Source organism: Accipiter gentilis, chromosome 3, assembly GCF_929443795.1.
Source record: "Accipiter gentilis chromosome 3, bAccGen1.1, whole genome shotgun sequence".
Classification (NCBI taxonomy): Eukaryota; Metazoa; Chordata; class Aves; order Accipitriformes; family Accipitridae; genus Astur; species Astur gentilis.
This window is the reverse complement of record NC_064882.1, coordinates 21727979-21755487: the sequence shown is the minus strand read 5'-3', so window position 1 is coordinate 21755487 and position 27509 is coordinate 21727979. Positions and strand designations below refer to the sequence as shown.

At 37.4% G+C, this 27509-nt stretch overlaps 1 protein-coding gene across 3 annotated transcripts in view; it reads left to right on the top strand.

Moving 5' to 3' along the window:
- Nucleotides 1–1502: 1502 nt before the first annotated feature.
- SLC30A9 (solute carrier family 30 member 9) overlaps nt 1503–27509 on the top strand; it is a 43134-nt gene continuing 17127 nt past the window's right edge. For all 3 annotated transcript variants that reach the window (XR_007510229.1, XR_007510230.1, XM_049834622.1), the window contains exons 1-14: nt 1503–1731; nt 3704–3880; nt 7374–7436; nt 10982–11081; nt 12478–12570; nt 12963–13045; nt 14474–14532; nt 15321–15388; nt 20110–20212; nt 23574–23629; nt 25228–25363; nt 25777–25816; nt 26251–26322; nt 26782–26889. Coding sequence is in view for 1 of the 3 variants with exons in the window: in XM_049834622.1 (XP_049690579.1) it covers nt 1635–1731; nt 3704–3880; nt 7374–7436; nt 10982–11081; nt 12478–12570; nt 12963–13045; nt 14474–14532; nt 15321–15388; nt 20110–20212; nt 23574–23629; nt 25228–25363; nt 25777–25816; nt 26251–26322; nt 26782–26889 (1255 nt within the window). In the remaining 2 variants the exon portion in view is untranslated. The remainder of the gene's footprint in view (nt 1732–3703; nt 3881–7373; nt 7437–10981; nt 11082–12477; nt 12571–12962; nt 13046–14473; nt 14533–15320; nt 15389–20109; nt 20213–23573; nt 23630–25227; nt 25364–25776; nt 25817–26250; nt 26323–26781; nt 26890–27509) is intronic.

Sequence of the window (27509 nt, the reverse complement as noted above, 5' to 3'; positions counted from 1 at the left end):
ACCTTTTCTAGAGTATAGCAGAGAGTCTTCAGGAATTACAAATGTTTCAAGAATTTCTGCTTATATTCTTTCAAATATCTTTATGCAGGGAAAAGAAAGGATACTCTGTTAACCTCACATTTCTCTTTTTTTTTTTTTTTTTTTTTTTACTGTTAGGCTCTTGCCAAAATTACAAGCAGCCAGCAAAACATACATCAGCTGCATGCTAGAGTCCAACTAAAATTGGTGAATCGACTCCATCTTTGGTACTTTATAACTTGCAGTGAATTTAGTATTTAACTCCATTGCTCTACATCTGTTACTTAATGATACAGCATCTGTTGCAATACTCTTGATTCACCTGGTATGGCTGTGATTGGACTATTGGGAAGATGGGTGTTAATTATTTTATGCAAGTATTTTACTCAATCTGCCTCCACTGGGCTTCTACGAAAACTTGTATTGGCAATGCTAATGACTAGCTGGCTGGTAAAGAAGTTACGTGCGAGCAAACCTTGTTCAAAATCTAATTGGGTATGTTACAGACAGGCACCATAATAATTCTCCACAGTGATCAAATGCTTTGTGGATTTTCAGGTGTACATTAATTATCTAAATTCCCTGCCAAGCTAACTTCTGGTGAGCTCCCACGTTCCTCATAGCGTGCAACTGAAGGCAAGGAAGGCAGAGACAGTTTGTCAGAGTCGCATAAACTAACAACAAAGCTATACTGGAAAAACATTGCCAATTTTTTTTTTTTAATTAAAAAAAAGCATGTAAACTGATGCCAGTGGGACTAATTGCACGCATGGTCCTGCGCCAGACTGTAGGTGAGAAGAGCAGAAGGCGGTGTCACAGCAGGGCTGGGATGGGTACAAGACATCACAACCCTCTGACAGCAGCATCAGCTGCAGGGCATTCTCTCTCTGCAGAAAGAAACAGGTTTTTAATTAATTTTTTTTTTTTTTTTTTCACCAGCACTGATCTGGGAAGCACATTTTAGGGGAGACCTAAGGGTAGGGAAGAGCATTATCACAAAAAAATCTCGCAAGCAGCTTTAGCTTGTGTGCTTTAATATTGTTACTACCGATAAAACCACGTCTCTTTACATGTTTTTACCTGTGCTAACGCGTTTAGCGTACATGCCTATGCCGTACACGCACGTCCATATTGCCTCTTTACTACGAGCAGCAAATTAGCCGTTCCCCCCGCAGGAGGCGCTCCCGACGCGTCCTTCGGGCGGATGCAGCCTCGCTGCAGGCGAGGCGGTGGAGGGCAGTTAGGGCCGAGTCGGTTTTAAGCGCCTGTCCGGCGCGGGGCCTCCCCGTCGCTCCCCCGGGCCCGGGAAGGCCTCGCCCGCCGCGGGCGCGGAGCTGAGGCGAGGCGACGCGGGGCGGGGCGGGGCAGGGCGGCTGGGCCGCTCCGCGCAGGCGCAGCGGGAGGGGCGGGTGAGTCAGCGGCGGCCGCTGGGCGTCGCGCCCGCCCGGCGGCCCCGAGGTCCCTTCGCACATCCGGGTGCCGAGGCCCCGCCCACCGCCGGCCTCCCGGCTACCGCCGCCGCAGCCGCGCCGGGCCTCTCCGATGCGAATCGCCGCTCGCTCGCCGGCCGCTGCCGTGCGGCGGGGAGCGGCCGGGCTCCGCGCGCGGTCGCCGCCATGATGCCGGCCCTGGCCGCCCAGCGGCGGGGCTGCCGTGGCCTCTACCGCCTGTACTTGCGGTGCCAGGCGGCGCCGCTCCCCCGCGCCTGCCACGGTGAGTCCCTCGGGGCCCGGCCCGCTGCCTTGCGCCGGCGGGCTGCTGGGAACCCCCCCGCCTCCGCGGGCCGGGCCGGCGGACCCCGGTGGAGCCTCGTAGAGAGCTGTAACGAAGGTGTAGTCGAGCTGCGAGCTCGCGTGGGGGAAAGCGAGTGCCAGCGCTCGCAGGCGGCGGCTGGCAGCCGGCCTCGGGCGCCAGCAGGGGCGGGGAGGGATTCCTCTGGAGGCCGTGGCGCTGCCCCCGGCTGCGGGGCGTCTCCGGGCCGGGGGCTGCCGTCCGAGTATCGGCCCGAAAAGGCGGGGGAACGCTCGAGTCGTTCAGCGCCTCGGTAGGCGAGGCGTGTGCGGACGTGCGTGATGCCTTGTCGCGGGTGTTTTCGCACGCCCTTCGTGGGCCCGCTGCCCTGTCGGCCCCACTCTTACGTAAGACTGACAACGTCACGCCCGTGTCGGGGTTGAAGTTTGCAGTAATTCTGTGAAGCGAAGCGCGGCCTCACAGGATTTTTGTGGGTCTGAGGAGCGAGGCCCGGCTTTTCCTTTAGGCCACAGGTCCGGTGAAATTTAAATTCTGACCGGCTGTTTCCCCCTTCACGTCATCACTTATGGTTGAATTGCAGCAAATACCCTTTCTCTTGAATGGTTTCTTTTGTATGTATGGATTAGTAGGAAAAACGTCCTCTAAACGTGCTGATCAAGTTTCCCTTTTTCAGCTGCTCCGGTATCACCAAAGCTTGGGGAAAAACACTGCTCCTCGTGTGCCATATGTTTATTGTAGTGTTTTATGAGTCGTAACCAGTAAGTTGACGGAGCTGCGTTCAGTTGATTTTTCTGGGCTTTTGTCACACTAGCAACAACTAATAGTTAGTAAGAGCTTATCTTACTTTTTTTTTGGTGAAACTGGTCTTCCGTAAGGTTCGGTTTGCTACGTGCACAGGTGCAGATGCCTTGGTACTGTAGAGGACTGAAATAAAAGCAAAGCTGTTCAGACTCTTATGGAATACACAGTCTTAAAATTAAATAAATAAAATAAAATATTTTCATTTTGTGAGAGGTGTGTTATTCATACATGATTAGTCATACTTGGTATGATTTGACTTAACAGCACTGCTTAATTTTTTTTTTAAATTTATTTATTCTTTTAATGAGTGCTTTCCAAAACAGCCAGTTTGCATGTTGCATTGGAGGAGTTATATGCCCTCTCTACAGAAGTGTTTATGCTGCCTAAACCAGGTTGGCCTGTACTTCATACAACTCTACTTTTGGCTGGTTTTTGAAATTGAAGATTGCCTACCCAGGGTGATTTCTCAGTAGGCTTTTTACATACTTACTTGTAATTTGTCTGTTGTAAATGTTGCAAAATTTAAGATTCTTCTGTATAAAATGTTTTATACAGAAATGTGTGCTTTTCTATGTAATTTCTTTGTAAGAGCAAGTTGCTCTTAATGCATAATGCACACAGTTCAAATTTTCTTAATTGGTAGGCTGTGGTTTCTACAGAGTATACACAGAGTGAAATGAAATGGCAACACTGCCTAATAGTTCTGTAGTGGTCTGTATTTGTTCTTTTATCAGTACTTGTTTTTTAAAGATTTTGAGGTGGTATGACTAGAACGGGACTTAATGTGTCAGTAAGCCAATCTTATTAAATAGCTTTGATTTTTGTTTTGGTTTTGTTTTTTTTTTTTTACCCCGTTAAGATCATCTAGAGGTCTTTGGAAAAAGTGTATACCGGATTGTTCGGGGAAAACCCCCTAATGTTAGAATAAAGTTTAAAAGTGGATGTTTGAAGGGAGGCAGTGAAAGCATGCTGTGTACTCCCATTTTGTAATTTCTAAACATGGGTAAAATAAGCATAAAGCAGTACTTAAAAGCTCACTTTCCATAACTTATGCAGGTATAGCTGGACCGCTTTCCCTTCTTTTTCCTTCCAAAATGGTTGCCTGAAATATCTTTTTTCCTTCCCCTGTTAGGATGGCAAGCTTCAATGAAAAGTGGGAGTCTGTCTTACATTCTGTCATGCAATCGTCTGCCTGTGCAGTTGATGAGTCAAGTGAGAGTTTATACCTCCAACGGTCAGAAAAAAGATCTTGGATCAGAAGATACAAATGGATCAACACCTGAAGAAACCCTGCATAAAATTGGAACAGGTAGTACTAAGTTAAAATAAAGAGTATTTATATAAATGTGAAAACTTTGTATTTAACAATTGATAACTTTTTTTTGTCCCAATTGTGTGCTATTACGGTTGCAGAATTCTTGGTATTTGTTGCTTGTAGGCATCTATATATATAAATTTCAAATGCGTAAGTAGGGAGGGATGCTGAAATTTATTTCTTTGTCATTCCAGTATTTAAAGGATTTAAGTTTAGAGTAATCAAATTTGAAGTGGCGATAATAAAATGTGGATGTCAGAAGGGATTGGGTGACTTAAGGGATAAGAAACGGAATGTATTACTTGTCTCTAACCACTTAGCTTGCTTACTTGGATTCTTTTTGTAGTATTGCAGGTTTGTTGTGTGAAGTGAACTAGTGATAAAGATTGAATGAGTGTGAATACTAAGCACTGTGACTTTTCCAGGTCAGGCTATAGATGACTGGTAAAGAAGGTCGAGCTGTTTCACTTGCTAGAGCTTTCTAATCTGACTGGTGCCAGAACTGCAGCATTCGCATTGAACACTTGGTACAATGGACATAACCTGACCCTCCTTGCTGTTCAATTTGATTGTCAATCCTGTGCTAGTTAGGTGCTTGTGAAATTCACAACTGTCTTGTCCTTGCTCCATCGTAGCGTCCTCTATTTTTTCTGCTTATTAAGTGTAGGACTGCACAGACATGTTTGGAAGACTACTGCGCTTAAGAGATAACAATGCATTTTAAAATGCTCTTCCTGTGTGCTTTTGTCTGAAACTAAATGGTCTACTAAAGAAAATTTCTTTCTCTTAATTGTCAGGTTAGCAGGTATTCGTTCTTTCTTTAGTAACTTTTAAATTCCTGAGGCTTACAGCAGTCTTTAAAAGCTGGTAACTATGGCCAGCTAAGAGTATTACTTTTCTGATGTTTTGAAGTACAAAAGTGGATATTAAATGTTGTTCTGAGTGTAACGATTAGATATTGTTTAAGTCTGTGATTGGATTTTAGAAGAGGATAATACTTAAGACCATTTACGTTCCTAGGAAAGTCTTAAGGTGAAGATGGCTTCTAGAGGGTAAGATTCTTGTCGAAGAATGTGTGCTTGAATACGGTGAAAGACTGTAGAGCCAGTTTTAGTTGTTGGTGTTTTCTGGGTTCTTAATGTGCAGTTACTGGTGTTAAACAACAGACGTGAAAACAGTCTAGCACTACGGCTTTCATGATTGCCTTAAGTTTATATAATTGTTGACTGTTATCATAAGGGGTGTTTCTGCCTTCTCCTACCCCTGTCTGATTATTCCCTCTCTTGTGCTGGCATTAATTACGTTTAGGCCTGTTTTGTGAAAAAACTAATTGCTTGTTTTGCAGAGGTAGGGTAGAGGTAGGATGGATCAGTAAGCTGATCCTTCTCACTGTCTCTAGAATGGCTGGAGGAGAGATGCTGCCCTCTGTGGCAGCGCAGCCTTGAGTCATAGTAAGCCTTGAGTGGAACTGCACTACGTGGGCACCATGAGACTTATCTTTTGTTGAGAGTGGGGTCTCACATATGCAAGTGTATATGGAAACTGCAGCCTAGAGATATTGTGCATAGATGAACAATCACTTTGAAGTTTATTTTGCAATTCATGTTGTTATATGCATGCTTCATAAGGGGGGGTGGTGTATTTTCTGGGGCCTAGTGGGTAGAATGTTCTTATGCATTGTGGACATATTACTACTGCTTATTTAAAAAAGCATGAGATTTTGATAGAATTCTGAACAGGTAATATACTACTTGTAAAGATTGCCATACTTTTCCAGAAACTTAAATATTTAGCAAATAACGGATATCTTTTGGACCTCCATTTCTTTATCTGTAAACTTGGGAAATGCTGTTGTGACATTGAAAATATTAACGTATTCATCTTGAAAGTTCTATCGTATCAGCTGCTGCTAGTCTGAAAAACAGTAATTGTGAATTCAAGTATTCTGTATTTTTTTTTCTCACTGATGCACTGTGATTTTGTCCATTCTCTAGGCTAAGGTAGTAAACTCTAAAAGGGTACTTGATGTACATAGATCTCTACGCGTATATATATAAATCTTGATACATCTCTACCTTTTTCTCCCCCCTCTGAAATCTTATGACTCAATCTTTTGTTAAATAGTGTTGGTGATTTTTCTTTTAATGACATAAATGGTGGCATGCAGTTTCTGAAAAGCAGCTACTGTTCAGTTTTTGCTAAGCAATCTTAGCTGAAGTTTTTTATCATGACTATTGATAGGTTGGCTGCCTGATGTTCTAAACCATGTAACAAAAGAAAGGAAAGGAACAGCAAAGGTTTTTTTTCTTCCGTTTTCAAGTCAATAACAGATAGGGGTGACTGTTTTAGGAATGCTAGTTATTTGTGGTCCAGCCTTATTTTTTGTGTAATAAGATCAGTTTCATAAATTTATAAGTGTTATTTTTCCAAGAAGGTATACTTGGATTGTTATTAGCCTTAGTCCTCAGTTGCTGTTAGGGCAATAACTAATTGCCTGATGAAAAGACAGTTATGTAGTTCAAGCTTCAAGAATATCTGACCTTTGACTAATTTGAGTAGTATGTTAAGCTAGGAGTATCTCACTAATTAACACAAACCTGCTTGAAAAATCTTCACTTTTTTATGTATCACTTTCAATACGGTCAGTTTTAATTTTGTTAATGACTGTGGATGTGTGGCAAACCTCCCATGTCAGAGAGTGTTAGGGCACAAAAGAGTGGGTGTGTTGGTTTGACGTGTTAGTATCATAAGGTTTTTTGTTCTAAAAGTTATGTCGAGATGTGTGAGGTAAGGATGCAATATTTGTGTTTTCAAGGAGTACTTCTGATTTCTAAGCAGAAATCTCACTGAAATTACTAGAATTTATTATTTTCCAAGTATTAAGATTCACTTAACAGTACTGTAAATTGTATTTTATTAGCTTTTTCTTGAGTCACATCCTCAAATTTCAAAACTAGCTAAAATACTTTTTCATTCTAGCTCCAGCTTGTGACACAAGAGTTGTGGATTTTAGTTTAAATATTCTGTATTTTAAGGAGCTTGCTTTTTGTAAGTAGTCCCTAAAAATTGAATTACAGCTTGAAAGCTCTATGAGACTGGGCTGATCAGCAGCCATAAGCTATATAGGATTCACTATATTTACTAATCTAAAATTCTGTATAAGACTTGCCCCACACCATAAGTGCACTGTTAAAATATTTTTAAAAAATTCAGGATACTTTTTGAAGTATGTTGCAAGTTCATGCTCTTCTGCTAGCTGCTAGGAGTTTATTGATCAGTGCTATATTAAATGTCTTTTTTTTTTTTTACTGTTTCTGTCTTTTGAGAGTTTTAAATGTTGGAAATCTAGCAAAAATGTTTTTTTTAATTGTTAGGGTGGAAAGCAACATTAAGATATATTCTTAATTTGTTATGTCTACCAAACTCTTTACTAAAAAGAAAAGTAGGTACTTCCATATTTACAGTGAGCTTTATTTTTATTTTACAGGACAAGATACTACCAATGCAGGTCAAAAGCAGTCTTTCCTTAAAGAGCCAATCCAAGTAAAAGGTAAAGAAATACTTCCTGTATTGAAACTCTACTGTTGTCTGCTGCTAGTAGGCAAAAAAAATAGGTGTAAGGAAACTGTGGTTCCTCTTCAATAGTGTACCAAGTTATGTGAATAACATTTTAAAACACACTTGTATGTCAGCTTTGTTTGGTATGCAGTTGTTTGAAAATGACTCCCAAAAAATCAAATGTAGCAATGTTCCTTCTAATTACTCACTCCTCTGTGTCTGTTTTTAATTATTTCATTTAAGCTGATGAGTTTGTCAGGAAAAGACTAATTTGTTTTCTCATGTTACCACAGTCTATCCTCCTTGCATGTTTTTAGGCATGTCCATTCACCATCTCAGACTTAATGGGGCTAAGCTTAATACTTGATCTTCCCCTGTTCTTTGTTCTAAGTCTTCATCTGTTCCTTCTTATTGCTAAGTTAATCTAATCAGTGTTGCTTCTAAATATATTGAGACCGCATGAACTGCCTAATCTGAATCCTGTAATGTTCCCATTTGTGCCTGTAGTAATGGTGGGTTGACCTTGGCTGGATGGGACCTCAACTGGGCAGGGGAGAGAAAATATAATGAAAGGCTTGTGGGTAGAGATAAGGACAGGGAGAGATTATTCACCAACTACTATCACTGGCAAAACAGACTCGACTTGGGGAAATTAGTTTAATTCATTACCAATCAAATCAGAGTAGGCTAATGAGGAATAAAACCTAAATCTTAAAACACCTTTTCCCCCACCCCTCCCTTCTTCCTGGGCTTAACTTTGCTCCTGATTTTCTCTACCTCCTCCCCACCCCCAGCAGCACAGGGGGATGGGAAATGGGGGTTGGGGTCAGTCCATCACACCTTGTCTCTGCTGCTCCTTCCTCCTCAGGGGCAGGACTCCTCACACTCCTCCCCTGCTCCAGCGTGGGGTCCCTCCCATGGGAGACAGTCCACCACGAACTTCTCCAACATGAGTCCTTCCCACAGGCTGCAGTCCTTCACGAACGGCTCCAGCCTGGGTCCCTTCCATGGGGTGCAGTCATTCAGGCACAGACTGCTCCAGCGTGGGTCCCCCGCAGGGTCACAGGTCCTGCCAGAAAACCTGCTCCAGCGTGGGGTCTCTCCACTGGTCCACAGGTCCTGCCAGGAGCCTGCTCCAGCGCGGGGTTCCCATGGGGTCACAGCCTTCTTTGGGCATCCACCTGCTCCAGCATGGGGTCTTCCACGGGCTGCAGGTGGAGATCTGCTCCACTGTGGACCTCCCTGGGCTGCAGGAGGACAGCCTGTCTCACCATGGTCTTCCCCACGGGCTGCAGGGGAATCTCTGCTCCAGCGCCTGGAGCACCTCCTCCCCATCCTTCTGCACTGACCTGGGGGTCTGCAGAGTTGTTTCTCACATATTCTCACTCCTCTCTCCGGCTGAAGTTTCTGTTGAGCAGCAACTTTTTCCCTTCTTAAATCTGTTATCCCAGAGGTGCTACCACCATTGCTGATGGGCTCAGCCTTGGCCAGCGGCGGGTCCGTCTTGGAGCCGGCTGGTATTGGCTCAGTTGGACACGGGGGAAGCTTCTAGCAGCTTCTCACAGAATCTGCCTCTGTAGTCCCCCTGCTACCAAAACCTTGCCATGGAAACCCAATACAAGTAGATACATCCTTTTGTCTTTAGTTACATTGTTTAAAAATGTAAGTGGATAAAATAAGGGCATAACTTTTTTTCATGTTTTTAATTTATCATGACTTGATTTAATTCCATCTTCACTCTGGTAGTTTCTATTTTGTTATTGTGGGAATTACGCTATTAAAAACTTCTGTGCTTTTGATCACTCCTAGCCTTCTATGTATGGAAAGAACTTTAAAGTGAAATGGCAGGTTTTATTTTAATAAAGTCTGTAAAAAAAAATAAATAAATCTCTAGAGTGAAAGTGACTCAGCAGGCTATAAACTGTATCAAAATTCCTTCCTGTTTTTCCCCAAATTTAAATTTGAAACCTCAAATAATAATACTTATTAGTAACAAGGTGAGATCAGTGTCTCTGTATGTGTATTTTCTGCACACTTTTATCTACATCCTTTATATCAATTTCTTTGGGTCTATTGTCATTTAGTGTACCTATGCAGGGGGAACATATGAGGTGCATAGGAGAAATCAGATAGACTGTGAAATTATTGTAAAAATAGATATATCTTGCCTCTGTAGATTATAGACGCACAAGCAAGAATGTTTATATTAAAGAATTTGATAGTGTCTAGAAGTAAATTTTAGTCTTCAGATGCTGCTGTGACTTATAAACTCATTGATCCAAGTATTACTAAGACAATAACATTTTTAAAGTATCACTAGTCTTAAAAATTTGTGCTATTTAAAGTGTTTTATTTACATCATCTTTTATTGGGCTTAGTCCTTCTCTTGGAAATACTAAATTGATTCCCCCCCCGTTTATTGCCAATTTTATGCAGTTATTTGAACTAAGGGTAGGATTGTTGAGATATTCTGCAATGTACAATTGGTTATAGTATTTTATTTTAGTGAAATTTACCTGTGTTTGATAAATCACAAGTTATCTTTTACTAAGGTTAATACACTTTGGATATATATCTGTTTTAAATAAGAAAAGATGGGAAACATTCTTCTTGTTTAAAAATGTTCATCCTGTTCTAACTTTAGTAAAGTGATAGACTGTTTTTAGGAAAGCTCTGATTTTTTTGTCAGAGCATTGTGGGATGAATATGATTACTCAAGTACTTACAAAAATCATTTAAGTTCAGACTGGATGACAGAAATCAGATTATGGTAAATATTGGTATCTAGTGTTAGTATCTTTCTGTAAGTATCCTTGTAAGTATCCTGTGACTTAAGGAGAAGTTCTGGACTAACTATAGAAATCACATCAGTCCTATGGTATGCAGGAAGTTTGTGTGTCTTCATGTGAAGATATAAGACTTCTCACATGCAGAATTTGGGCTTTTTGTTTTCAGTTGTGTTCTTGAATATTATATCCTTCAGCAGTTGTAGCTCTTCTTCCAATAAGCATAATGTTTTTAATGGAAGTGAGTGTATAGTGACTTACATTTGAAAATAAGATGAAGTTCTAAGCGTATAGACAAGCAGGAAATAATGGCATAAATTTTAAATTCCATTTATCCTTTTTCTGAATACATGTGGTATTCTTTTCCTTGTGCATGAAAATCTGATGCGATAGTAGTATGTCTTCTAGACATACAAAACAATGTAAATAAAGAATGCATATTTTTAATTGTTATAGATGCCCCATATTAAGTGTGCTAATTTTGAAAGTAATAGTTGAAAAAAACGAAGTATACAGTCTGTCTCAGTTCTCTGTATGGTCTGCAAAGGTCAAAAATCTTATCTCTAGAAGATGGAATTGGTTAAATATTGGAAAAAAAGAAATGTAAGTTTTCTGTTTCACTGACAAGCATTATTTTTCAGATCTCCACTTAGAGGTATCATGATACGACACTAGATTGAATTACCTTTTGAAGTTTCTACTGTAGTCTCCATGAGTGACATGACTTGCTTATCTATTTCTCTTTTTTAAGTGAAAGCAGTCCTTAAAAAAAGAGAGTATGGACCAAAATACACACAGAATAACTTCATCACTGGAGTCAGAGCAATAAATGAGTTTTGTCTTAAATCCAGGTACGATGGGTTTGAGTTGAAATTTAAATCGTGAATATTTGTTTGTTCGTATGTGCTTCAAAAGTAATTGTGATTATAGAGTAATCTATACACAGCAACTTTTTCTAAATGCTTTTGTGGTATACATAACCATAAGTGACTGAAGTTCTTATTTACTTAGTGTTACATGGATTAGAAACTTGCACTTAGTTTGTGTGTTTCTGTAGTTGCTTCTTAAAGTCATTTATTTGTACTTTCATGGCCATAAATGTAGTTAGGGGGTGTCCACCTCTACAGCAGCTAGTTACAGGGGGGAATGACAAATAACTCTTGTTTCAGCATTTTGGGGTCATGATAGTTTCATGTGAACATCTCTAAAAGATCAGTGGAAGCTTCATGTTATGTAATGTACTGTCTGTTATATCTGTAATTTGGAATAAAATATAATCTGGTTTGTTGTAACCTAACTATTGTTACTTGATTCATATTTACTGCCATTCACTATGTGGCATGCCTGCCAGCAGGTCTTACTGAGTATTGCTATAGTTCAGGTGTCTGTCAGATTTCACGCATATTATGTGTGTGACCCATATTAAATCTAAAGGCTTAGCAGCTTTGTTTATAATTTACTATGCTGTCACTGTACCTCCCCTGCTTTTACATATAGTGTATGTCATCAGACTTGGTCTTTGCTGAAAATCCAGTGACAAATTGTGCTTAGTCCTCTGCCATATTTTTATCAGAAGTGGCTTGTCATGCAGAGAAATAACTAGCTAAAGTTTTGCTGGATTGACCAAAAGAGGAGGGGAGGAAGAAAAAAGGGACTAGATAATTGGGTGGGCTAAAAATGAAATGTTCTGTTGTATTTTAAAAAATAAAATAAGAAAAAAACAATCCCTGATGCTTCTTAATGTAGATGCCCTAATGTGTAGCTCATCATAGGAAACTTATCTGTTCCCCCAAATAGTTTTATCTCCAACCTTTTATAGCTTGTGCTGGGTATGTAGGTTTTGAAGTTAAATTTCTTAATTTTTCATGTTGTGTGACTTCTGATTTCTGTTTAGAAATGTTAAGCCGTGAAACCTCTTGTTTAGCACTTGTGCATGTTATTAATTACATGCAGATCATTCGTCGGATGTTTTATTATTCAATATTTTATTACTTTGTCTTCCATCTGTAGTACTTCATGGTGTGAGGATATGATTTGGACTTTTGAGTGTGGAAACCACAGTGTTTTTTTCAATAGCATCCAAGAGAATGCTTGCTTCATGTTGTGTGTATGTTCTGTTTGTCTCAAGTAAACAACTTCAGTTTTTGTACTGCAAATTAATAATATTAAAATTGTGGAAGACATACAAGTAAAATTAGAATAATATGAACTGTTTCTTGCACTAAACTGTTTGTCCACTTTCCTTAGTGATTTAGACCAGCTGAGGAAAATTAAACGACGAAGCCCTCATGATGACACTGAGACTTTCACTGTGTACCTGAGATCGGATGTAGAGGCAAAGTAAGAACATTTTTATGAAGGAAAATGTTTGGATCATTTAAAATGGATTATCTGAGAGAGGAAAAAAACCCAACCCATTACAGTGTGAAAGGTTTACAATGTGAAAGGGCAGTAATGTTTTCCATTTTCTATCTGAACGCATTTTATACCCTCAACATTGTAGTAATTGCATGGTCTGTATAAAATTGGAGGGTATTTCATGTGTCCAAAGATTAAGTGCTGTCCTCAGCCCCCTCTTGCCCAGCTTTTTATTCTGTAAAGTAGTCTGCATGGCTTCTTATCAGAAAGAATGATGTGATGTTCTGCTTTTAGGAAAGGCATTTGTAATGTAGTCAAACTGAAAAGAAGTTGCATAAATAGAACCATTGTTAAGTTACTTTTACTCTGTGCAGGTCTCTTGAAGTTTGGGGTAGTCCAGAGGCTCTTGCTAGAGAAAGAAAACGACGTAAAGAGGCAGAGATCAAGTACAGAGAAAGTGAGTATAGAGTTTTCAAATACCTTCAGATGTAAACAACAAAGTATGATTGTTAGAAATCCACTAGATGGTGTGTTACTTCATTGAGAACCTACGAATTTGGAATTGGCAATTACTGATAAGGTTTTATAGCATAATGTTAGAGTAACACATTACTAACTATGCAGATATAGTCTGTTACTATCTTACAGTTTATCATCTATGTGATATAGCAAGAATATACATTCAGTTGAGATCTATAGTCATACTTTGATTTTTTGGGGGGCTTTGAGTTTTTTTTATTAGAATTCACATCTTCAATGGGTTTGGATTTTTTTTTTAATTGAGAATTTTGAAAAGACTTAAAACCAATCCAAACCTTGATACCATACTGTTACTCACTTATTTTTCCTCTGAGATGAATTCAGCTTACCTTTGTGCTTCAGAAGGGGGGGGGAACACCCCCAAATTGTCTTTTTGCTTAAAATTATTGATGTTGTCCTTGCTGGTATTATCAATAACATGTACAGTCAAATCATAGTTTGTAATGGATTTCGATCCGTCTAGTCAGTTGAAATCACAGGAGAGGCAATATTCAAGGTACTTATTCCAATTATGCACCTTCAAATTAGAGTGGTGGGTTTTTTTTTTTTTTTTTTTGTTTTTTTTTTTTTTTTTAAACAGTTCTGCCACTGAAACACCCTCCTAGTAAAAAGACTAGAGCTGCAGGCACTTGTTAAGGTACCTGTATTTGTACTGAGAGTGCAGTCAGTAGCTTAAAAACTTCTAGTATTCTAGAGCAACAGAATAATTCTTGGACATAATCAAGAAAATGAGATTTAAAAAAATACTGCTCAGTTATAATAGCATACTGAAATGTTGTATACGTGAAGTGGTAACACCCCTCCCCCTCTTTTTTGCATTCTTGTACTCCACTGACTGTTTTAATCTATTTAAATTATTTTGTACAATGTATTTTGTATAACTTTGTAGGGGAGAGTCTAGCATTACAGCTTCTAGATACTGTAGTATACCAATGTTTATTTTGAAGTTACTGAATATCATTAGTGGATGGAAAAATACTGACATTAAGAGACTTGCTTTGAAACATCCTTCCCCCTCTCCCTCGTGGTTAAGGGATAGGAGGGAGGCAGTAGAATGCCTGGAATTGGTATGGTGTATTTTATTTTTTTTCCCCTCTGTGTATCATCCTTTTTTGTTAGAAATGGCAATGACGTATAGGATCATAACAGATTGTATTTGGCATTTTGCATGATTATATAACAACATGTGTTTCTGATTAACAATACCAGTGGAAGAGTTTTTCACAAAGAAAGATAGACTATGTAGCTCTTACCAGAAGTTGACTGCTGCATAAAAAACACAGACTTCAGTTCCTGAAACTACTGGTTACTAGTATGTATTAATAATAATGATTTTGTATTGCAGATCTATTTAGAAACCAAAGGCTGTTGTGGGAGTACAAGGAGTTCTTTGGAAATACTAAGGTAAGAGATGTTTTAAAGTTTTTGGCTGGAAAAATACTACAACATGTACTGTGACACCTTTTGAAGGAAAGAGTTGTGAAACAGTTGAATAAGCTTAATTATTATTGGAAGTTTTATTTGCACTGTAACATACCTGATCTGTCTCTGATTGTAATGCAGTGATAAATGTTATGATGCCAGTTTAAATGGGTTCCTACTGTGGCAATGTAATCCACCGGTAAGGTGTGTGTGTGGGTTTGTTGGTTTTTTTTTTTGTTTTTTTTTTTAGTCAATTGCCACCTTGTTAACAAAATTTCAGCTGTATTTGTGATTTCATCTATATAAACATGTATAATAAATACATTACTAATATAAAGAAATGAAATAGGTTTCTTTAAGGTAAAAAAAAACCAAACCAAAACATTAACACTTTGCTCTGTGCCCTACTGGCCCTTCCTCTTTGCTTAAGCAGACCCATTGCCTAGATCCAGGTGCTCTGCTATGGTAGAATGATTTCTTAATCTTTCTGCTGCACAGCTGGCTCCTGTCCTTATGGTTGCAGTGGCCCCTGCTGGAGTTTTTGTTAGTTCTTTATTCTTTTTATAGCCATCCATTTGTAGAAATGTGTAAGACCCAACTGCAGTTTTGATGAGCATTCAGTAGTAAATTGGTAGGCTTCAAGGACTGTAGTTTCACTTTTGCAATAACAGGGCAATGCAAACTTTTTATTTAATAATTTGTATGGTAGGTCCTTCATGAGGTCAAGATTTGGTTATTTTATTTTAATAATATCTTATTTCTTTATGTAGCCACGCTCCAGTGCAGCAGCTATGTTTTTCAAGGGACCAGGGAAGGTGGTAATGGTAGCTATCTGCATGTAAGTATAAAAAAATAAATGTTTTGTTTATGCAAGTATAAAACAATTAATTTGTATTATCCTGGAAGTGACAGCAGTCTGTGTATTCAAGCTAAAGGTATCTGTGTCTCTGTAACTGAAGTTAATATTTATTCATTGTTGATGGGAGAGAGTTAAGGTAAATAAATTCATCAATATATAGAGATCAGGGATAGAATATATCTGATCAGAGATGAGCAAATTTTTTGAAGTTGATCAGGCTAAACAGTGTATTAAAGTAAACGCTAAAATTTTGAAGGACATGGAGAAGCAGGCATTTAAAGTTGTCCTTTTTTCTTGCTCTTTCTCGAGAGGAAGCTTTTCATATGTTTTGAACAATCTTCCATATAACCAACAGAAAAGAATTCACTTTTCTATTTCTGCTGTCACTCAGCTCTTTATCTTTCTAACTGAGAAGGAGATATTTTAGGAGGTTTTTGCCTTTCACTTGTCTTACAAGTTTGAATGAAACAAAACTAAACTAATGATCCTGATTTTTGAAGCAAATGAACACAGATACTATCTGGTATGAAATACACAGAAGCGTGTTAAGTTTCTCTCGGGAGATGATGGCTAAAATTTACTTGCCATAAAATCTGTAATTTTAAAAATAAATTTGATTTTATAAAAGGTATTTATTTGCTAAGACACTATGGATATAAGGGAGCAAAATAGAAACATAGGGAAAATGCTTTTTTGGCACAGGAAACATTTTGAGCAGGAAGTAACTTGAGTTTTTCTACAAAACTATATGCTTTTTGCTTGGGGGGGAAAAAACCACAAAGCTCGTTTGACTGAAAACCTCCCCCTTTCTTTATTGAGTATTCTACTAGTAACTACTCGGAGCTTTCCAAGTTAAAAAACATACAAGAACTGCTAGTATGGATGTTTCTAATGGAAAAAAAAAAAAAAAAGGGTGGGGTGGGGATGGGGGAAATGTTCTATGGCCACTTCTACCTCCTTCACTTTCTTATAATGATCTAGAGAAAACAGACCTTTCCTCCTGCTTTGTAAATAGGGCATTGCTATAAACATTGCACTCTCTTTATTTCATAAATAGCATTTGGATGATTAGGTATTTTTGTAGATGAATGCCTGGCAGCCAGGCCAGCAGAAGTTTGTAGAGCCTGTTGTATTTCTCAGTCATCTTTTTGTGGAGCTTTTTTTAGAAGTTAAAGGATCTTGTGGCCCTCAAATACCTGGTGATTTTTCAGAGATTAAGTCAAGGTCACCATCAGTGCTGCTGCTTTGGTGGCTCTGATTTTGTTGACATCAGCATGATTTTTAATGGCTTGTGGTTTTGGGTCAAGAAAGGCCGGTCTGTCTTAACTTCTCCAGTTGGAATGATTTGGTAGACTTTTCACCTTCGGGCACCCCCAGTGAGGATGAAATGTGGTTCAGTCAAAAGCAGAGTTCTTCACTATGGATCCACTTGGAGGGTATAGACCAGCTGCACTGGCACAGTTGATGTTGTTAATAGAATTCTGTGTGTGAGGAAAAACTTTGAAGCTCTGTTTGAGAAATACAGGAAGGTAATGTTTTTTTTATCAAAAAGGGAATAATCTATTATTAGTAAAACATTCTTCAGAGTCTGGTTGAAGTGATTTCATTGTCATGCTAATGCTTTACCTTTTGAACAATACAAAGTTTGCACAGTATATAATATTTTAAAAAAATGTTATAAGAATATTAGTAATGTTACTGCTTCTTTGGAAATAGATGTGATGAAATGTGTTTAGTTCTCAAATCTAGAGCCTAAATAGAAGATTGTTTTCCATAGATTCATAAGGATCTGAATAATTTGTTTGATTTTTTTTTTTAAATTTTGACTTTTTTTAATGTCCTTTCTTCAAAACCCTAAATATTTTATGTAGGTAGACAGGGATGGTTGTGTAAACTAGACCAGGTCCTTTTAGACTATTATCTTACTCTGTAAGGTACAGTATAAAAAGGGCGATCACATGATTGCACAATTCCCTATATGTATATTTCTCAATTCCCTGTAATTCCTGTTCCCCATATACATCTTGGGGTTTTGAGGTGGTTATCTTTTGAAACAAATTTGGAATGGTAGATATGTAAAAGCAAGTATTAATGTCCTTTAATTTTTTTCAAGTTTACAGTTCAGTCAGGATAGACTTATTTGAATTTGGTTTAATTGTAATTTAAATAGTTAAGTTAGGAACCTTGATTTGAATAATTGATTTTGATCTACTTTTGCATTTGTGTATTTCTGTGATTTTTTTTTTTTTGTCAAAGAAAGACTGATTCTGTTCGTGTATCAGAACATTTTAAAGTTGCCAATTAAATTTAGACTGTACACTAAAATTGACTTCTGACCGCAAGGAAGATGTATATCTGTTTCAACACCACCAACCCCCTCTTACCTCCCCTGCCCCCATTTGGTTGGTGAATGTCTGCCTCCTATGGGGACTTTGGACAACAGTTATGAACTGTTGTGTTGAATGAAACTGCTTATTTTCTAGGTGCAGAAGAGAGGCTTATTAGAAAATGCTGTATAGTAGGAGCTTTAATAAGCAAGAGAATCGTACCTAATGAATCACAGTGTTGGGGTTTTTTTGTTGTGTGTGGGTGGTTTTTTTTTTTTTTTTTTTTTTTTTTTTTGGTATTTCTTGGCATGATGTCCAAAACATTACAATAAAGTCCTTTTCAGACTTTACCTAGCTTTGGTTTGAGTTCTGTTAAGATTTCCTATTGTTTGAAGTCCATGCAGATAGAAATTAGGTAGCTAAATCAGGCAGTTCAGTTCATTTCACTACAATAGAGAAAATACTTTCTGAATTGGTGGTCACTGATGTAAAAGATAACTTTGGTTCAAACTGATTCAGAGTATTTTAGCTGTTTTCTCAGAATCTGCTAGTTTTGGATTATTTTTCCTCTGCTGTTAAAAAACTTTGTAGTATCTCTTCAACAGAATTTAGGCTTTCATAGGGCTTATTTTCAAATGCAGTGGTGAATTTGGTTTTTATAGCAATACATATTTTACTTGCGGTAAAAACATGACTTCCCCCCCCAACTGACTTTTATCTATTGTCTTATATTAATGTGAACATCTAGTCAGACAGGAAACACCAAATAGCCTTGATGGCTCTGTAGGCTCACAAGGTTTTTTGTAATTTCCCATTTAGCACTCTTCATCTTTCTACCCTATGTCTCCAACTTACTGGACATCTTTAACACATTGGTTTTCCTGGGCCTGACATTTGAAAATCTTAGTATGGTTTCTTTTTAGATTTCTAGGATGTCAAATCCCCCCACAAATTTGGAATTTGTAGGGGTGAAATAAAATACCAGCTGAGTGCCTGTTGTGTCATCTGAACAGGTGGGGGCCCCACAACTGAATTGTACCTTCAGATAAGCTGTCAACTCCATTAATACAACATTGAGAAGAACAATACATAAGTCAAGAGACTGTGCTCATGAATCTCACTGTAATTTAAGTAATTTTCTTTCTATGCTAAAGATGCACTATGCTGTGAGTTGGAAGAACTTGTAATTAACACAATGAGTTTAAATTATGGTTTAGTGTTACAACAGCCTTACTTTCTTCTTGGGTTATCCACTAACTTATGCATTTTTTTTACTTCACACCTATAAATCATGGTGATGCTTCACCACCTCATGAGGTTATGAGACTAAATAAAAAATTCTAAAGCACATTCAGGTCCTTGGATGTAAGGAGGTATAGAGAACAGTGCTATCTCTTGCTTGACGAAGTGGATGTACTCTCACAGAAATTCTTTAAGGATGACCTTGGAAATTAATGTTATTTAATCAACTGTATAATTTGGGGTATGGCAAGGGGCTGGACTTGTGCTTCCTCTAACTTAAATACAATTTCTTGGTTGTTCAAAAATGCAACTACAAGATGTTAATACTTAGTTATAACACTTAATTTCATTTTAATACTTTTAAAAATTGCCAATAAGCTAAACTCAAATATATTAAAAAAAGGTAGAGGAGAATGTTATAATCCTCTAGTCTGATTTTCTTTGCAATATGATTGTAACAATCTACTGATTCTGATAATGAATGTTTGAAGTGAGAATGTAGTCTTGGATTTTAGTGCTGGTAGTTACCTTTCTGTGTACAAGATAACACAATGTTTACTCAATTGAGCTTGTAACCTAAAAAAAGACTTGACCAGTCACACTGGACATCTTAATAGAAAAGTTCCATAGATTATTTTTACAGTGTAATCTAATGACAGCCTTGTCTTCCTGTCTGTTGTCTTATGTTCATATCCTACTGGGAATTGCCCAAACTGAGATTGAAGTGGGGAACCTTGCACTCCAGTATTAGGAGGGGATTTATAGGAGGCAAAGGATTGAAGAAATAGAGAAGCAAATCGTTAAGGCTTGTATTCTCCCCCTGGTAGGCAATTAATAGTGAATGTGATGGAAGTTTTCAGGAAGCGCAGCTTATTCAGGACTGCTTAGAAGTTAACAATTTTTGAAAAATAAATTGTATATCTCTACATATCAAGGTTAGCTGAAAGGGCTTTTTCACAGTAACCATGCAGAAAATCTGTATGCCTTATCTGCCTGTACAGGTCTCTAGTGATTAAACTGATACCACTTACTGGCAGGTAATGCATGATTATACAGCACTTGTGGTTTTGCTGAAAATATTAGAGGAAATATTCTGTTGTTCTTTAGCTTATTTCTTGTCTTTGTTTTCAGAAATGGGTTGAATTTTTTCTTTAAGCTACTTGCTTGGGTTTACACGGGTTCTGCAAGTATGTTTTCAGAAGCCATACATTCTTTAGCAGACACATGTAACCAGGTGAGTGTTTTTTCCATTCTGCTTAAGCTAGCACTTGTAATAATTTTTCAGGAATAAAGACTTACTTACAGTAAGTAGCTGTATTACACTTGAAAGCAATAATTCAATCTACTAGTGTTCCTTAGTTTGCCTATACTGTCTAAATAGTAAACACCAGAGAAACGAAAGCAGTATTTTCTTTAGGAGGACTATAGTGCATGGCAAAATACTCTGTTTTTCTTTACAAAGTTTGCTCATAGATAATATTGGCATTGTAGAGAGGCCTAGAAGTTCCAAGTTTATTAGCCACAACTCTTATTAAAAATTACTCTCAGATTCTGCTGTGGTGTATATTTATAGTGCTTTTCCTGTTCAATACCTGTGATCATTTTTGTACTGTTTTGTATGGTTTACATGCCTCCTAGAATTAACAGTAATATATTCTAGTCGGAAAAGAGCTAGTACTTCATCTAATGACCATTTAAATAATTCTGAGGCAAAACAGTCTTAAAGGTATTTTTTAAATAAACAGTTTGATTTGGGAGAGGGTGGGGTTTTGTTTCACTTTATAATTAAATAATTTCTGGTTTCAGTCATTCAGATTACAAAGCCTGCCCAGAGTGTGACAAGCTCTGTGTGCATGCAGTGGGAGGAAGATGTACTATTTTCTGTGTGTTATGTAGTATACATGTGTATTTTTTAGCTTCCCAGAGACAAAAGCAAATCTCACTTACAAAGTAGTGTTAATATTATATACAGTTTTTATCAAACTGTAGGCAGATGAAGGCATATTTTGCCAGAAATTCACATTAGTTTAGAAATACTGCTAAGCCCAAAGTTGTTTCTGCTGTTCCCCAATCTGAGTGCAAAGCTGTTGTTGCTCTGTTGGAAATTTACTCGACAAAACTAGTGGTTTCAACTAGTGGTTTCTGCAGTTTTATCTATTTGCTGTCTTTTTTTTTTTTTATATTGATGCCAGTAATTTGATGGAGGGTTTATAAGCTAACAGTAAAATAACAGACCGAGTCTTGAAACGTTAAATGCAGAAGGAATCTAGAAAGAGTCACCTGTAATTATAAATAAAATCTGTTTGAATGGTGTTTGGACTAGTATTTCTGCTAATACACTATTATTTGTAGTACATCTACATTATTTCAGACTGCCTGCCCCAATTAGTTCTGTTCTTTTCTAAACCCTTGTTTTTTCATATAATAGATTGTTCCATACTTTGGTTGCAGTTTATTTTCCCTATAACTGTCAAGATGGAAGTGCACCAAAAAAGGTTAAATGGGTTATAATATTACTCAAATATACAGGCATTAGGAAATAAGTTGCAGGACAGGCTTAATTTTGTTCGTCACAAGGCATATGTGTAATGTGACCAGCCTTATCTTTAGGAAGTGGTGTCAGAAGAAAATCTTAGTAATTTGGGTTACATGCTCCTTCCCCTCTGCCTTGCTCCCTGCCTTTCCTGGACAAGAATGATGTGTCGGTCATCTTAAAGGTTTATTGAGTGCCTGTCCAGATAATAAAAAAAAATTAAAATTAGGCGTTTTTAATTTTGTATTAATGTAAGAATGCAACAAGTCAGAATGTAGATTCTGAAGTGTTTTTTAGAAATGAGTTGAAAGAGAGGAGTTCTGGTAAGCAGAACTGTGCTCAGCTACTTCATGTATCATAAATGGGACTGGAAACTAAGATGATGTATGAAGTATACCTCTCTCTTATTTTGGTTAAATGTTAACTTGAAATACTTTTCCTGTCAGTTTTTGTAATAGAATGACAGACTTTGTTGTTGCTTTGTCATCTCTCGGTAGAATAATGATGAGAATTTGAGCATCTCTGTTTCTTTTTCTATTCCTAGACTGCCTTAGCAGCCTTGCATAGCACAAGTAGCCACATACCTGGCACATTTAGTTTGATAGGTGGTGTGGCAGACTCAGAGCTGGGCATGTAATATTAGTGTGCAGGGACAAAATTAATGTTTTTTCCACAATTTTCTTTAGTGTGCTTGAGGCATACATTACGAGACCTTGTAATTTCCCCTTCTCCCAGTGTAGAAAGAATTTTTCATGTTGCAGTTTTTGATATAGCAAGGCTTTGTAAACAAAAAAAGTACTTAAAGATGAGTGGCTGAAACCCACCTGCAGCTCAAGCAGGAGTCCTTGGATAGCTTCTGATTCATACAAAAATGCAAGTCTTGTGCTTCTCCAAATTTGAGGAATGCATGGAACCTTAGAGTAGACTTAATGTCTTAAAAAGCATTTTAAGGTAATTTTGGCTACCTTTTTGCTTCAGTTGTATCTAGTATGTTCTCTGTCCAGAAAGACTGAGTTGAGGATTCACATTTTGTTTTCTATTTTTCTGTAAATGGTTTTACACAACCTTTCAGCTGTTCCAGCTGTAAAGTGAAGTTGGGGTGCTACTAACTCAGCTGATAATACTTAAAGAAATTTATGGGGAGGTAGCCTTAAAATGTGTGATTTTCACTTGGCCAAGCATGTCAATTTATAGGTGAACCAAGTTTGATAGTGGTATTATCTACCACTTAAATGTGGAAGAGCTATGTGAAAGTTAAATGTTCCACTGGCAATGCAGGGGGTTTTTGCTCAAATATTCGAGTATGTGGTTTGGGGAAAAACGCAGGAGAAACCTTCCTGCCTCAAAGCAGCTTGCTGCTGCAAAGACTAGTGTGTCTAAATTTTAATACTTGTTATTATGTTTCAATAATTCATAGTCCTAAACCAAAGCATGTGCTTTGCAAAATCGAGGTCTAGATTTATAACTTACTGCATCAATAGTTTAATACATGCCTAATTAAATATATCCCAAATAGGCCATTTAGATAGCAAGAGGTTTTTATTTCTTTCTTCAAAATAATTTTTTTTTCTTTAGTTTGGAGAATACGAAGTTCACTGCTGAAAGCAGCTGCAGTGTAAAATTATTGCTTTAAATGTAGTATCCTATCACCATAGTCTCTCTATAATTTCTCTTCAAGAAGGATTTATTTAAATAGCTTTGTTTCCTGAACAACTTCATTCCTTCACATTGAAGCAGAGCAACAACACTTGTGATTACATGTAATGTTCGTTTTTGGTTGAAATTCTAAAATGATAATTAACAGTAATTATATATATACACACTATATAATTGCCAATATATTATATATATAGGTATAATTAACAATTTTGGGGGGGCAGTAGATTTAGGCGACAGATTTTGAAGTTTATATTCCAACTCTAATAAAATATCAGGAATAAAGCATATGTGCAGATCAGCAAATTGCATGTGCTTTTATCTTTCAAGTTCAGTTGATGTAGAATGTTTCAAAATATATATATATTTTTTTTTAACAAGGGTTTTTTCCTTTTATCCTAAATAGGCATTGCTAGCTTTGGGCATCAGTCAGTCTGCAAGGACGCCTGACCCTAGTCATCCGTAAGCTTTTTGAGTAAATAATGATTTTGGTAAATATATATAGGAGTAATTTCACTTCTTGTTTGTGTGTCACCTTGTTCTTTTTAATCTTCTGTTTCATATAGTTTCTGAAATGCATAGTTTCTGATTTTACAATAGATAAAATAAAAGGGTTTTCTTCCAAACTGCAGGAGTTTTAGCTTCAGTGGCTTGATGAATGCTGTATTTCATGGGTTGTTTTTTTTGTGGTCTGCAGGGTTGTTTCTCTTACATGTTGCCACGCCTCTCTCCAGCTGCTATTTCTGTACACCCTGCAACTTTTTTTCCTTCTTAAATATGTTATCACAGAGGCGCTACCACTATTGCTGATTGGCTTGGCCTTGGCTGGTGGCGAGGTCCGTCTTGGAGCCGACTGGTATTGGCTCTTTTGGACATAGGGGAAGCTTCCAGCAGCTTCTCACAGAAGCCACCCCTGTAACCCCCCTGCTACTGAAACCTTGCCATGCAAACCCAATACAAAGTTGTTCTAGGCTCTTCTACCTCTTCCGATGGATAGATTTACTTTGTTTTTAAACCCTGTTCATGTGAATTGCAAGATTTTTTTTAAAATAAAAAATACTGTCCTCTTCCTGTTTTCAAACAAGTGCTTTTCTGCTAGGCAGCTACTTGTCTCGTCTCGTAAGGAGATGTGTTTGACTTAAACTACTCTGGTTTTATCTGAGTAATAGGGATATTATTGATAGGTTTTTACAACTTCATGAAAGTTAAGCTAATCTCTTCATGAGGTTTTCTTGGTGTTGACCTTTACAATTCACACATTTGGGCAAGTCATTCATGCTGTAAGCACTAGTTCAAAATATGTCTAATTTGCAGAATTAGTTAAGATTTTCTTCATTAAGAGCATCAGGTAATTTGAAAAAATATTTTAATCTTAAATTTGTTTAAATATTCTTTGTGTCTCCTTCCCCTTTCCCATTTTTTTCCTTTCTTCTTTAATATAGTCTTTTGTACTATTGGTTTTTAAATCTTGCTAAAGAAATATACTGTTTGTAGTAGCAGTTAATATAAAAAAAAGGGAATAAATGTACGCTTTTAATATTGCTTTAGCTTTTCCCACTGCTCTTAAAAACTGCAAGTGTTGAATGTCTGCAGTTAGCTGAACTACTTAAAGATGTCACAAATTTTAATCCCTTTAAATTAGCATTATAAAATACATAGGCTGGCTGCCTATAAGGCTAGAGTTTTCATTTAGAAGTAGCATTTCAAGGAAATGTAAAAGTGACATGAATGTTGGGGGTTTTTTTTGTTTGTTTTGTTTTTTTTACTGTAGTAAAATCCTCAGTCTGTGCACAGGAGCTGATACAGCTGTGTAAATAGCTTGTTTAAAAATGAATTAGAAAAAGATCTATGCTTGATATCCTTGGCATGTACTAGATATCCTTTTCCAGGTGGCTTTTTTTCCTTGGGTTGGATTGGATTTGGCAGCTTTGTCTTAAATAGATGTCCAGTCATATGATGATAATTGAAGACATATAAAAATTAATGGAAAAAACTTGTAGATATGTTTGCAGAGATAAAGAATTTTATTTTACTAAATCGATTCCTTTGTTTTCATCTAGGTATGGTTTCACAAACATGCGCTATATTGCCTCCCTTATTAGCGGGGTGGGCATTTTCATGATGGGTGCAGGACTTTCTTGGTATCATGGGATCATAGGTTTACTCCACCCTCATCCTATAGAATCTCTTCTCTGGGTAAGCTAATCTTGTCTGATATTGTATCTAATGCTGGTGACTTAATAGAAAGTAATGGCATGGTCTGAAATTCATTTTCTGAGTCGGTTTGAATCCCGACACAATTAACTCAAATGATCCTAAATGAGAATGTGTTTTAAGAAAAAAAGCATGTTAAACTATAGCTGATCTTATAGCAAAATGAGCTGTTCTTTAAACACTGCATCTTCCCTTCATACCTCCCAAGAGGTCTTCCTTTCCCATTTTGCAATATATTGCATAATTCAAATATTGTTGGTTGCCTTCTGTTTAAGGACGGCTACATGACACAGTGGGTAACGAGGTTCTGGAATGCTGCGTTTGAATAGTCTATGGTAAAGAGATCTGTACGAATATGCATATAACATAGTAATTGAGACTTTTCTTTTATACAGGCATACTGCATTTTAGCAGGGTCATTGGTATCTGAAGGAGGTATGCAGTTTCAAGAAATATTTCTATTCAAGTATTCATAATCTCGAAGAGTACAGTGGAATTACAGTAATAATTGGCACTTGCTTACACAGTAAAGTTTTGAGCTCTGTTGCAAATACTTGTGTTGTAAACAAAAAAAGTTGGGAAAACTTTTTTTTCTTACCTGTCTACATAATAGAAGTTGAAGAACACATTATTTGGGAAGTATATGTAGAACGCCTTTTTGGTATTCAACTATCAGCGAATATAACTGTTCTGATTTGTATGGGAGATGCATGTAGAAAAGAAGATAACTTTATGCTTTGTCATTACTCAAATTATCAATAATCAGAGCTTTCTTGATGTTGCTATGATATGAAGTTCCATCTTTTCAAAATGGAAACAAGTCTTTTTGCCTCTCAACATTTTCAGCAACTACTTTGGTGTTGTTTCAGCTACCCTTCTTGTTGCTATAAATGAAATTCGCAGAAGTGCTCGAGCCAAGGGTCTGTCATTTTATCAATATGGTAAGTGTCGTTACAGCAATAAGGTATGTTGTTATTTAAAACAGAATCTATTTACCAGTGTTTGCATAACGAGAGAAACAATTTTGTCTGTTTTCCCTTTCCTCTTGCTATATTGATCTGTTTTCTATTCTAGTAACAAATACATTCTACAAGTTAGATGAAAACCTGTTAAGAAACAATACTTTGATACTTTTACTAAACTACTTGCATTTTTCATGTTAAATGCCTCTTAAAATTTTTCAAACATTTTGGAGAAGCTTTCATAATTGGCACAGGGCTTGTTCTGTGTATTTATGAATGCTTCCAGAAGTGTGCATATGCAAAAATTTGGTTTACGCTTATATACTTACGGAAATTTTTCTTTTAAGTTGCTGGTGTTAATATAGTTTAAGTACTGTGCATAATGTGGTAAAGCTAGCTTTCCAAAGCAATGTTATTTTTTTGTCGTTGTATATGCAGTTGTGCAGAGTCGTGATCCTAGCACAAACGTGGTGTTACTGGAGGATGCTGCAGCAGTTCTGAGTGTGGCTGTAGCTGCTACCTGTATGGGTCTGACTTCTTTAACAGGTAAAATTCTGCCTCAAACTGAGGCAAGCAGGATGTGAATTTCCTCCTGTGCGTGATAGGAACACAGAGCACTTAGTTTATATTGGTTGAGTAAAATACATCTCTACTTTTTTTGTGATACTTGTACTGTGTAAGCTTCTGGAGGTTTATACTGTTCTCTGATCAGATTTCTAGAAGTTTGAGTTGAAAATATGTAAAATATGAAAAAACCCATACTTTTTTAAATGTCTTATTATTGGTGGGGTTAAGCTTGAAAGAGTACTCACAGATGGGTCTAACTTCCTTTTGAGCTATTTTGTAATACAAACTAAGGGTTTTTTAACTGAACGTGTATTTATTGTCAGTTATGTAAATCCCTTTGTGCCATGGTGGGATTACATAATTTGAGCTTCATTATTCAGTGGTGTGCAGCTCCATGTGCATGTGGGGAGGATTTAAGGAAGCAGTTCTTTCCTTCCTTTTGATATGTAGTGGTATTAGTGTTATCTTCAGATTACAACAGCTGCTCCTGAACGGTGTGGCAAACCTAACTCACGCAGGTAGGATGATCTATATGGCAACTGATTCAAAGGCTGTCTTTGCTGCAGTTTTCTAAAGAAGAAAGATTATTTATTTGTCCC